This window comes from Protopterus annectens, chromosome 11.part0, assembly GCF_019279795.1.
Source record: "Protopterus annectens isolate FY-2018-M chromosome 11.part0, PAN1.0, whole genome shotgun sequence".
NCBI lineage: Eukaryota > Metazoa > Chordata > Ceratodontiformes > Protopteridae > Protopterus > Protopterus annectens.
Window position 1 is genome coordinate 220,028,126 of NC_056745.1, and position 13,540 is coordinate 220,041,665.

At 39.1% G+C, this 13,540-nt stretch overlaps 1 protein-coding gene across 3 annotated transcripts in view; it reads left to right on the forward strand.

Moving 5' to 3' along the window:
• Nucleotides 1-13,540, forward strand: part of NR2C1 (nuclear receptor subfamily 2 group C member 1) — a 781,592-nt gene that overhangs the window by 738,250 nt on the left and 29,802 nt on the right. For all 3 annotated transcript variants that reach the window (XM_044087641.1, XM_044087639.1, XM_044087640.1), the window contains one exon: nucleotides 8,482-8,619. In XM_044087641.1, coding sequence (XP_043943576.1) covers nucleotides 8,482-8,619 — 138 coding nt within the window. The remainder of the gene's footprint in view (nucleotides 1-8,481; nucleotides 8,620-13,540) is intronic.

Consider the following 13,540-nt stretch of genomic DNA (forward strand, 5'->3'; position numbering starts at 1 on the left):
AAGATAAGGAAAGAACCTCTAGATGAGGTACACCAAAGATGAGGGGGTGGGTGGGGATGCATGTTATAGAGGATGGCCCTACCTGTTACAGATTTGTCAGTTTGGTAAGTATGTAACTTTCATATCTCGTAAAAGAAGGTCCAGCCTCAGTAACTTCAGGACAGAGTCCCCAGCATCTCTTTCCTGGTGGACATTGCCATGGTATCAACCCCTCAGATCACAGTGTCCCAAAAATATTTTTTTTCTGGTTCACTCTTGACCTCTGCTCATTTGGCGGGTTTGTTCCTCCTGGGGCAAACGTCCTATGGCCCATTCTTTCCCTATGAAGGCAAGGGTTGAGCCAGCTGATAATGGTGCTGCCATCTTCATGGTATCAGGATTTTCTGTTTTAAGCCCTAAAATCCCACTGAGCATACCCATTTCATGCCTAGCGATTGGCATTTAGTTGGGATCAGATACCTTAGAAGTCAGCATTCCTTTGTGATCCTTAGTCTCCACTGGAGTTTTATCATGGAAACATGTGACCCAAATATGTCTCCATCCCCATCCCCAAAGAACAAGGGCTACTTCATCCTCCCTTTTCCCTGCCAGCTCTCATAGGTGCCTGAGATGTTAACTGGACCCGGGTTGCCCAGTAGGTACTGAGAGCTGTATCTCTGTATTCCAGTAGAACTGGTAGCACTGGTCCCAAAGGAAGACTATAACCTGGGCATTATACCCAATGTATAGCACTTTGCAAGAGTGTTGAGTAAAGACCAGGTAGCTACCACACAGATATCATCTGCTAATATATGCCTAAAGAAGGTTATTAAACTTGCAGCTGTTATACTGGAATAGGCCTTAGGTGCTGTATTAAGAAGCTTGTTATACTTTGTATGCCAAAATTGCATTAAAACCATCTTGGCAGAGTAAACTTACAGACTTTCTTCCCAAGCTTCATTATAAGCGGTTTAAAATGTTTGTTGTCTTTGCAGATAGCTTTCATCATGCTAGTGTAAAACCTGAGCTTCCCTGTGCATGTCCATTAAATGGAGCAGATAATCTTTCCTGATTAGATTATTCAATAAGTAAGATGGGTAATTGATAGACTTGTTGAGGTTTGTATGCTCACCCTGTGCTTGAAAGAAGGGCTTAATCTTTGTGTGACCCTGTCCTTGTGAACGATCTTGTATGATGGTTTAACTGAGAGAGTATGAAGCTCAGAAATTATAGCAAATGTCACTGCCAATGAAAAAAGTGTTCTCTGTGACAGGTACTTTCATTCAGTGGAAGAGGCTGGCTCAAGTGTAAGAAGTAACGTAAGTTTCTCTAGTGTGATGTACAACTCCCCGGGAAATACAAGATCCTCATGATGTACATCTGACAAGGATGCATAGCAGTCTTTAAACACTTTGAGTGAAACTAGAGTGTCTAATTCTGAGTAGAAATATAAAATGGTTGTGAGATGGACTTTGACAGAGGAATAGCTAAGCTCAGAATTAAAGTTTAAAACATTCTAAAATTGGAAATGCTATGGCTGAAAAGAGATCTAGTCCTCTACCTGCTGTCTACATGGAAAACCAGGTCTTTCATATTTGTAAGTCTTGTGAGTGGTTTGTTTTTGATGCTTTTTGCAGCTCATGTGGACAAATGGGGATTATTGGCAGCTAGTAGAAATGAAGAAGCCAAGCCATGTGTCTGATGGATTGAATATCCAGATGGGAATTGTTCTAAGGGTAATCAGTAGTGTTTTTTTCCAGGATGTAGTCATAATGGCTTTTCTAAAATGTAATGGTGAAAAAATGTTTGCTGAGTCTAGTAAGGTGCTATTAGAAGTGGTGGGGGGTCTGGTTTTCAGGAAAGGCAGAATCAGAGAAGGGAAGAGTGTTGCTGCATTTGGCAATGGTCAGAGGTGTGAACAGATTGCACTGAATGTTGCCCAATGATGAAACAACTTGCAAGTCACCACATGGCTAAGGGACATCAGAAAGTAGTGCCTTTGTCTGCTGAGAGACTGGCTTCTCCAAAATGTGTTTGTTCACAAAAAAGCAGCTGGCGTGGATAGGCTACTCCCAAACTCTCATAGCCTCTTGTCATATAGGTTAAGATTGAGTCCCTTATTAATTGTTGTTGTACCCAGTTTCTGCCATGTTATTACAGCAAATTGCAGTTAATGTCCTAAGGAAGAGAGCTGTGAAGAGTTGACAGTTTGAGAACTACACTCACTTCAAAGAAGTTGATGTGAAGATGGGATACAGCTCCCCAGTGTAGTGTCCCCCCTAGAGTGGAACAGTCAGGCAGACTTCAGGATTGCTGCTGTCCACCTATGGATAGACTTCTTCCTCTATGGGAGCTCCAACAACCTTTGCATCCATGCCCACAACTCAACTTTGGCTTCATCCCACCTGCCTCCTGCCGAGGCTCGGGCTGCCTGCCATGTCAGAACTGCATATGTTCTTGGTTCCTCTTGGTCTAAGAAAAGGTATCCTGAGAAGGCTGAAACTTTACATAAACACTCTTTTGAGTGTCTTTTTCCTTTTCCAGTTTTGTCTGGTGCCCCTTCCCCTCTTTCCCAAAAATGTACAGGTCTGCAAAAAAGGAGCCTAAAAAAACGTGTCCTTAGTGTTTTTGTTAAAAATACAACAGCCTGGGCTATGAGTGCTAGTAAATTGCTTTGCTGAATCCAGTGACTCTAGAAACTGCCTTAGTGATGTTGTCTAATGGGTTGGAGCTAGGAGTAAGAGCTTATGTTTTAATGGTCCATCCAGCAGCCCCTCTTTTATCTGGTCATTTTGTCCAAATCTCTTTCTAAGCCCACAATGTGAGTGTATAGTTCACTGCTGACATGGTAAATTTAGTGGATGTGTTAACTTACTTTGCAAACCTGTGAGTCTTTTGGGTTTCCATCTCTTGGAGATGAATAGCAGGACTCTAGGGTGTGGGAACCTGTTTTAGAGCCACTGCAGAAATCAGAATGTCAGGCTATGGAATCTCCATCCAAGTCACCCCATTAGCTAGGACACTGAAGGGTGAAGTTGTCCTTTTTGGGAAGAGGGACTGCTTTGTCAAGGTTTCCCAAAATGTGTAAGTGACATCTTTTAAAACATCTGTCAAAGGAAGCACCATGCACTAGAACTCTTGGGGTGGATTCACAGGTCCTCTGGATGCTCTGTACAAGGAGCCCCCCCCCCCATTGAATGGGTGTATGAGTTGTAAATACTTCTGACTTGGATTTTTGGTGTGTGGAGAGGGGGGGAGGCAGGGAGAAATGGAAACAGATGATCCAAAGTGGCAACCCCTAATGGGAACAGCCGAAAGAAGAAGGGGGGCAGGGGACTTGGTTCCCTCATTATCATCCTGGTCCTCCAAGTGGGAGTCCAGAGAGGAACTAGTGTACTTGGGGTGGTGGGATTTTTTGGGGCTTTTCTGGATGTCTTTGGTGGGTCCTGCAGACCTTCATGGAGGTGACTTGACAATAGAATGCTCCAGAAGAGCTGTAGTCCTTCTGCCCTGCTGAGGAACAATAGTTTGAAAGTTTGAAAGCCCCGATGCAGATGGAATTTGTACATGCATGGGGGAGGTGGAAAATATTGCATCGAGGGTAAAGCCATGATATTAATCCAGCTTATTGACAAAGCAGGCATTGGGAGCTGGACTGATATTGACATCATTGGCATGGAATATTTCAGGATGGAGCAGTTCAGCACCCACACCAACATGACAATGCTGGTAATGATATTGGAATTGAGAACCCAGAGTCTGATGTTGAAGTTGAGACTACCAAGTTGTTAACAAAATGTATGTCAGCTGCCTTGACCTTCAGTAGATTACAGACATAAGAGGAACTGACGCTATTACTTATGGCACTGAGATGAACCCTGATATTGTGATTGGTACCATGGGGAACAGATACAGCAACCTGATGGCTGATGCCAGTTGAAAAAACTGTGGCACTAGCAATGGCATCCTAGGCGAAATGGTGGGGGAAAGAAATTCATTAGTTCATCCCTGTACCCCACAGAGGGGGCAGGGGAAGAAGGACCAGAGTATCTCTACTAATCCATCAGCCTGGCCTTGCCTAAACTGTAATAGTTGATGACAAGGATGCCAAGAGAGTGGATAGATTTGGGTGTAGCTTGTGCTGATATTTTTGATGTAGCAGATGGTTTTACCACCATCCTTGCAGGAATCTTTATAGCTTGTCTGTCACTTTAATAATCTTTATTAATCATTGGTTCTGCAATAGTTATGCCTGAAACTGGAGAGACTTTGCAAGCTGTCAAACGCAAGAAGAATAAATTGGATTTATCTTAATATTAGTATTGAAAGAGGGTCTGCAGGTTTACAAAAAGTAGAGTAGTTGTAGGAGAGGTTGATGAAGAACAAAACATTTCATTAGAATCCTGGGCAGCAGAATTATGTGTTTTGTGTATCCTCATAGCAATATGAATATTTGGAGTGACAGCCAGCTGAAAGAAGAGTCTTCCTGTCTTGTGATGTTAAAAGACAAGTCTAGGACTAAACAGAAAAAAGGAAGTTCTTGACAAAAAGTTGTTAAAGCACACTGAAAATAACAAAAGCAGTCTAGGGCCATTTTGTTTTCTTTGCTTAAGTAAGTGTGACAAAGAAGATCTGGAGAGAATAGGCAACACAGTGCATACTGAGATAGAGCAGGGAACTTAGTTTAGGAAAGTTTTATTTGGAAACTGCCCTAATACCTGCAGTATCAGTCCTTTAGTTACAGAGGATGGACCTCGTGTTACCAAATATGTTGTTTCGTGCATGGTTTTGTCTTCTGCCCAGTGTTTCTGTGATAGGCTGAAGCATATTGTGATCCAGAATTAGGTTAAGCAGTTATAAATAATAGCTGTCCATATCAAGAAAAAAAAGACTATTCTGACAAAAGACATTTTCTCAAGCAAGTGTTCATTCCCTTTCTTCTTATATTCAAATGTGATGAAACTGTAGTGACCTGACCTTTCGACATGTTAGACACTGATTTTCTGCCATCTGTATTTTCTTAGCTGGCTTTATAAAGGGTCAGTAACCAGTAAGTTGGCTTTCTGGGTCACTGAAACTTATGAATTGGTCTCTCCGTGAAACACTGTGCTGTTAATCTTTGAGAATATAACTGAAATGTTGGCCTTGCTTCTACGGATTGTAATGCTATATTTTAAGACTAGCTATTAATTACTATATTTACAGCTGCTGCCATTGTTGACAAGTACAGAACTGGAGACAAGAGTTCAGTTAGTGCTTGGCTGCTTGATGTCACTGATGGATGGTGGATATATCCATCCTGGGGGGAGATGGGCAGCGCTGGCCATGTACTGCATAAGGCCCCTTGGAGGATGGGCAAGGATAGAAATGTACAGCTTGGGAGTGGATGTTAGGCACACTGAGCCATCAATGAGTGATAGCTTTCATTGTGGATGTGCAGGAGTGTACACGTATGGGATAGCATTGGATTGCCAGTCTCCCTGCTCTTTGCTGGGATGCCACCTATGGCACAAAGTGCCAACATTGCTGAATAATGGCATCTATTGGACAGCTGCCCCGCTAAGCCTGGTAAAGTCTCCTGGGAAGGGAATGAATGGATGTGTTTAATTTTATTGAGGTGTGATGGTTGATAAGCATGAGGGCAAAAGCCACATGGGGGAATGCTGATGATTTCTGCAGGAGATGCTGAGGACTGTTGAAGACTAGGAGCTGACCCTCACTAATGGAGGAATGCAATTAATATACATTAGAACAGGAGGGAAAGGCACCCAGATTCACATCATCCAATACAAGGGAGGCAGGACCCCATACCACAAGTGCCCAGATAATTCACCATTGTGTTCTTGAGGACCCTATTTTTATTTTGTCATGTACAGCATAGATTGTTATTATTGACAGGATAGTATTACACAGGAATTTTAAAGCAGGATGGCACAGTAAACTTAATCATATGGAGAACATGTGGATTATTAAATTAGGGGGCCTGTTTAGGCCTGGATTAAATGAATCAGAATAAAGATTATTATACTATATATAGTTCAGTTTGGTTTTGCATTTTTGTATTTTTTAATTAATAGACTGAAATTGATCTATCACATATCATGCATATCTTCATATATATTGTATGTACAATTTTTAATTTCTATGTATATAATTTATATATCATATATTTATATACATATTTACAATATTATATTCTGATATATCAGTTGGATATCATGGTATGAGGTGTTTATTTGCAGTTGTTTTCATCTTTCTATACAAGGTCATTTTTTATATAAATGTTACTTTATATAAGTTCATTTCTTTTATAAATGTCACCTTATATTTTTATTTAGGTTAACTACTGTGGTGGTATGTGATGTATGTCATTTTCAAATTGACTTTTGGAGCATTGAAAAGGCTGCTTTCTTGTCTTCAATAAATGGAAGTTTGAGCAATCCCTCACGTGCTGGTTCATTTTGTGGATGTATATGGTGACTTTATCATGTACAGCATAGATGACATATGTGGCTTTTCAAAAACTACACAGTACAGATTACAGTAATCTGCCAGTGTTCTTTGAAAGTCTTGGTCCCTTCTCTAAAATTGCCTCCATCTATTAGTTGTGAATAATGCTTTACTGAAGCCATGGCTTGCCACAGAGTTGCTATCCTCCACATCATGTCATGTTTGCAAGATTTACAGTGACCCAGTGCCACTTCAGTCCTTTGATATTGCTCATGGCTACAGTAAGACTTTAAAGGGAGCAGTACAGGTAGAAAGAGTCTAGTAAACTTCACTCTGTGAGGCGAGAAGCTGTATACAGCTGCAACACACAAGACATTGAAATAAATCAGATGCATGGTTCTCGTTCTCAAATGCTAGTCTTTACCTGCTAAAGTTTTTGCAGTATCCTCATTTGAATCCTCATTTCTTAGTCTGTGACAGACTTGGAGATGTGCTGCTTATTGATATGGATGGTCAATTCATAGAATGTTGACTTTTAGGCATGTTAAGAACTTTTCTGTTTTCCTTTGCTTCACTGAGAAGCATCACATTTCTCTAAACATTAACTCATGTCTTGGGTTACATATTGCACTGACTTGTTCTAAAAGTCTAAAAATACCTGTTACGTGACGCGGAAGGTCATTCCTCAGGTAACATGACTCTTTCTGTAGTGTGTGTTTTAAAGGAGTCACCACTGTATATGCGATGTATTTTGCATCTAGATTAGGATTCCTGCTTTTGCTAGGTCTAAGAAGCCTCATTTCAGCAGCCAGGTAAGTTTTTTTCCATGCAGAATGTCAGAGTGTGGTCCTCCCTTGCTTGCTTTTTATATTCAGTTTTCTCCCCATGTTACCTGCCAAACATCAACCTGCCTCTCAACCAACTGAGCCATTAGTTCCCTTTCACAGGGGTGAGAGCCAGCTGAAAGGGGGCATCACTTCGGCACCCATCAATGTCCAGGATTTGGCATGCAATGAGCATCAGCGACAACATACTTGTTTCCACAAATGACATAAACCCTTAAAGAAGCCTTGCAATCCCTTGAAGCTAGCATTCCCATGGGATCTCCAGTCTCATTCAGCCATGGGAACATGCACTTGCATACCCTCTCCCTAATGAGAGAACAGCTGGTAATGCAACGTCACTTCTGTCCTCTCCTGCTCCATCAAATGCAGACCCTAAACAGTTAATCAAATTCAGGTCACCTAGGTCAGTCTCAGGACTTTGTCCTTCTATGCCAACCTGTTTGTTTTAAGAGTCCCTTTAGTTATCCTTGAGTTATGTTTCTGTAACTCTTGCCCCATAGGTATAAGTTGAAGCAGTATACCTGGTTTCAATCTGCCAATATCTGCTTATTTGTTAAGCAGCTTTTCAGAAATCCTGCTGGTATGATAACCCGTTACTTGGAATTACCTTTAAGAGTGCAGAATGTTACATAGTATACCAGTGTGTTTAAGAAGATGTCAGTCAACAAGTTAGTTTATTGTCCTGTTTATCCCTTTTTTTTTATGCACGCTGTTGTTCTAACAGGTTACATGAGGTTCTGTACGGGTTTCCAGTATATATGGGCCAGTCTTAGGAATGCATCATTGAGAAACTCACTTTTTGTGTCTGATGTGATAGAGAACTAAGGAAGACATCATGTGATCATCCTTCGTTTAATACTGGCTCATTATGTATTTATTGGTGTATAGTTTTGTCATTGGAGGTAATAACCTTACAAGAACTAGTTATCTATCCATCTATCTATCTGTCTGTCTGTCTACCCTTCTTTGTTTACCAGGAAAGTGCAAATGAGATAAAGCCCTTTTTCATTGGAGACTCTGGAAGAAAAGCTCGACATTTAACAGCAGTTTTGACATATACATAAAATACAGTGATATGATTTGGAAATCTTTTTCTAGACATCAGATGGTAATATAATTTCTGTTTGTAATGTTATACTGAATGACATTCTTCTCAAAAATATCTTGCTGCAATAAGTAACCTAAAGAATTTTTGTCTTTTCTTCAGAGAAGCTAACAGCAGATAAAGTTAAGCTGGTGATGGATCACATCTTCAAACTACAGGAATTCTGCAATAGCATGAATCGTCTCTCACTTGATGGTTGTGAATATGCATATTTAAAGGCAATTGTTCTCTTCAGCCCTGGTAAGGAGAATGGTGGCATATTTGTTATTCACTGGCTGTGTACTTTGTATTTTTGCAGGAAGGAGGAAGCCAAGTTTGGCACCTTGTTTTTCAATTATTATAGTATAAAACTGTATTCTGAATCTGTAAGGAATGAAATGCATAACAGGCCTATGGCAGAAGGGCTAAGCGTTGGGAAACTTAATGTTATGGCAGTCCAGATAAGCATGTCTAATAACGTCGAAACAGAAAAGACTGCAAGTTTCCTGTTGTCAACGTTTCATGTTTTAGGTCTGCCTAGGTCATGCATTGACTGCATTGTGAACCTTGAGAAGATGAGTTTTGCTTTTGTTTTCTACCTATTATTTCTTCTATAAGTCAGTGCATCCTCGGAGTTTGGTATACTTAGAGAAAGAGAGTGATTGGTAATGTGGGGCAAGACCCCACATCGGGAAGGTGCAAAGCATAGCTCTCAACCAGTTAGGAACAAATACAGAAATAATCAGGGACACATTTAAAATATTAGTACTATTAACCTGAGACAGTGACAGAGTAAAAGAATGTGAATTAATATACGTTTTTCTGAAATAAAAGAAGTTTAGAACTCTAATTGTCATTATTTATTAAGGATAATTCACAACTGATTCTCTAAAAGTCATCAGTCGTAGGAGGGATTAAGAGGCATAGAACTAAAATTTGAGTCAAAATCAGGGACATCTTTGAAAATCAGGGACAGCTGAGCGGTATGGTGCAAAGGAAAATAGTTTTTATGTGATTTGTGACCATGAGAGTGTTGCTGTTTTGAGGCTGTGACTTTCTTCTGAGGCTTTAGGCATTTGAATTTAGATTAATTTGGTCAATTAAATGACATACACTTCATCAGTGTAAACCCCAAAGCATCACACTAACATTTAATCAAACTAATCTTGTCAACCAAATGGAATGGCTGATGAATACAATAATACAGTGATAGACTTGCTGCCAGTTGCTGTAATACTCTATGGTTAGTTCACCTGAGGACATTAAAAAGATGGGGGGAGGTAATAGAATGTGTAGTTTGCCCTTATTTACAGAGTAGGGGTAGTCATAAGCAACTGTTTGGCTTTCAACAAGTAGAGGCAAAACAGTGACTTCAGTCACCATTTGAACACAGGTGCTGAGGCATGCGGTGCGCTTCAACTATGCTTATTGCATCATGGAGTGTATGCCAGTCCTGATCAAGAGATGCCAGGAGAGAAGGCTATTCTTTTTATGGAGGGTTATACAAGCAATGATGCTGGACAAGATGGGCATTACAGGAAAATAATGGACCACCCAAAGTTTTGCTGGGCCTAATGCTGTAGGCAGGGGGCATTCCCCACCTTTGAAAGGTCAGTTATTTCCCCTGCATTGACCACCCTTCTGGGCATTGTTGTGCTTAGGAAGTGGAGTATCCGTTAAGTTGTTTTTAATTTGATTTGATATTAGTTTATATATGTATGTATATGTTTTGTATATTTTATGAAAAAATAGTTTTTCTGCTTAATGTTTGAAGGTTTGTATAGGATATATAACTGTTCTTGGAGGAAGTATTTTATGTCCAAAATATAAAAGTTTAATGCATATGTGTATATACATATATACATGTGTGTGTGTGTATGTATATATGTATATATATATATATATATATATATATATATATATATATATATATATATATATACACACACACACACACACACACACACACACACAGAAAGATCACATATGTGCACAGAGAGACATGTAAGACTACCACCATGCAACCATGCATTAGCACGAATGTTGGTAGATTTAGTAAATATTGAGGAGTAAATGTTGTCAAAACAACTTTTATTAGCAATAAAGTTTTCTCTTTTTTCCACTGTTGTGTGATTTCAGAGTAGGTCTATATAAGTTTGGGGGCATGGACTAGCCCCCCCCCCCCATGAGGCTTTTTGCAAAAAAAAATTACCTTCAAGAGTCAACGAAAGTCATTTTTTCAGTCTGTTGGCATTCACTTTAATAACTTTCAACTGATTGACATTATTCCATGCAGATGCACTCTTACACACACACACACACACACACACACACACACACACACACACACACACACACACACACATACACACACCCACACGCAGCCACTTTGTTGACTGCGTGCATCTCAAATGTCTGACTGTGATCAAATGAATGAGTAAATACATAAAAATAGCCACAGTAATTTATTTTAGGCCATTGCTATCAAATTTATACAGTTCAGACTAATGCACCACCCTACACACACACACACACACACACACACACACACACACACACACACACACATACATATATGTATATACACAAGTACAGTCACACCTCAGATGTCTAATTGTGATCAAATTAATGAATTAGTACATAAGTAATAGTTAAAGTAATTGTCTGGCTACTGTAAGATACGTCACAGTAGCACAATAGTTGTGAAGTCTGTGTGCTCTTCTGTTTCATGACAGCCACTACTGATAATTGCTGCTACAACACTAATTTCTAGAACAACTGATTTTCCACTTGCTAACCTCCACTTAAGAATACAGAACCAGAGTGGAAAAATGTAAGCAAAAGATAGAAAGATAGCAGCTGATTATCTACATTTCCTTTTCTGTTGTTTTATTTTATTTTATTTAAGCAGAATGTAACAAGTTGAAAATAAATTACAGCAGATAAAGCACTGAGGTGCAGTGTTCAGATTTCAAGATGCAAATTGGCATACTTGTTTTTCTGTGTGTTCTCCTTAAAATTAATTCCCTGTTTTAGAAATCTGAGTATCCAGTATGCATTTGGTATGTTAGGAGCCCATTTTCTAAGCTAGTCATACTGAGTATGTCCTTGCTCTGATCAAGATAGGCTGGGAGGAAAGCTGATCTTTCCTATCATGGTTATCTAAACGATTTCAGATCTAGTTCATCTTGACTAACTTATGTATGTAAGTGTCTATGCAAGTGAAGGACAGTGGGTAACAAGTGGTGGGTATTAAGCACAGATGCACTGCTGTAGACTAAGAAGGAAAACCTCAGACTAAAGAACTTTAGTGCCTAGAGTTGAGGAAGATGTCAGCCCCATTTCAGCTGTTTAACTCACAGAAATTACCAGTTTATTTTTAGTTTTAGGTTATCACATTTCAGAATATCTGGAAGGAACATTACAGAGTATGTACAGTTATACAACTACAACATGTTTGCTGTTACTGAATAGGCCTTTCTTATACTTCGTATTTAAAATATATAATTTTGATAGATACCAGGCCACCATATAGTCAGTTTCTCTGGGAGGCAACAGTTTGTAAACCTTTTGGCAGACTGATGACTGAAGTCCATCTCAAAAATGAGTTTTCCAACCAAGTTGAGTTGACTGGAACTGTGACCTTGCATATAATTGCACAAATCAGTTGTACTTTACAATTCCTAAAAGTTTTCAACATTGAAAGATTATTCTGTTGGGGGGGGGGGGGCATTAAAATCAAAATCTTTGATCTGTAGCTGAACAGCCAAATTGAAAGAGTGGGCTGGGCCAGTTGTGAATTATACCCAAGAAGTTTGTATTGAAATACTATATGTTATTGGTGGAGTGTGCTTAGACTAGATGTTTGCTATAGTTAATTCTAAAAGTGTTCCTGGTGTATCACTTTCTGAGTGAAGTGTGCCTCATATGTTGTGGGGAGTAAACCTTTCTAAGTGGGTCTTCTTTCCTTTGACTTTGCTGAAACAGGCTGCAGTTTAGCAAATTAAACTGGGATCATTAAATAACAAGTAGCAGAACTGTAAAGCTAGCATGCTATCATGGTTAATATAATTAACCCTCAGAAACAGTTGACTGTCTTTACTTTTTATTTATTTTGTGTTGAATCTAACTGGTTTATAACATTTGCTGAAGTTCACCTATTACAGGAAAGTAGAAATTTGTACTGCATTTTTCAGTCACCTAGCTTTTACTTGTTGGTCTGAAGAAGTATTGTATATACGAAAGCGCTCACCTTTTATTTGCTTTGTATATTAAAAGCTTTTACCAGCTGTAGTGTTTGTTTGTTTCCTTTTAGGTGACCTGTTTTGTGTCGGGCAAACTTAAAATTGTGGTGGACTCATCTTTTTTGTCAGATTTAAAAAATTCCCTACAGAGTACTCTTTCAATAAATGGCTATAACTAAAGGAAATTATTCTTTTGAGCTGGGACACAGGATCTGAATTACCTAGACTTACTAAGACCTTATTAATTTTTTCAGATGCCAAAAATGAATTACTTTAAAATAGATATCAAAATCTAAACCAACTGCATTTAAAGTTCAGTATATTGTAAAAGAGAGAAAATAACTGAAAGAGGGATCTTTAGAAAAGGGAAAGAGCAAACTGCATAGAAATAAATGGGAATTATGGGAACAATAAATGCAGAATAATGTTCAGGAGGAGGAGGAAAATTAAGGGAAGGCAGGAGCTGATTAATTTATGTAATTTTAGACTGAAATATAGTTGTTATAAAGAAAGAAAACATATGTAATGTATAATGTATGTAAATGGAAAAATGTTAATATGGTTAGTTTTTTTTTTCTATTAATTTGTTTGCCTACGTCTTGAGTGTCACTTGTCAGACGTACAGATTTCACACTCACCAGGGTGAACAAAGACAGGGTTACAGTCAGCTGGCTTTCAGGATCCAGCATTGCATACATTTCAAGGGCCCTTAAGACCCTTTCTCTTGACACCTATGAAATGTCATTAGTCAGTGTGAGAGTGGGTTATGTGCTACACAGAATCCTGATGGACGTACTAAATTTATTTGCGCATGTAGGTAAGATGCACATTAGATTCTGGTTATGAGTGGAATCCTTCCTCCACCAAGAGTGATGCCTAGATATAAAGAGAAGTTAATCAGCTTCAACAGTTGTATAGATAGCTGCTGTCATTCCAGT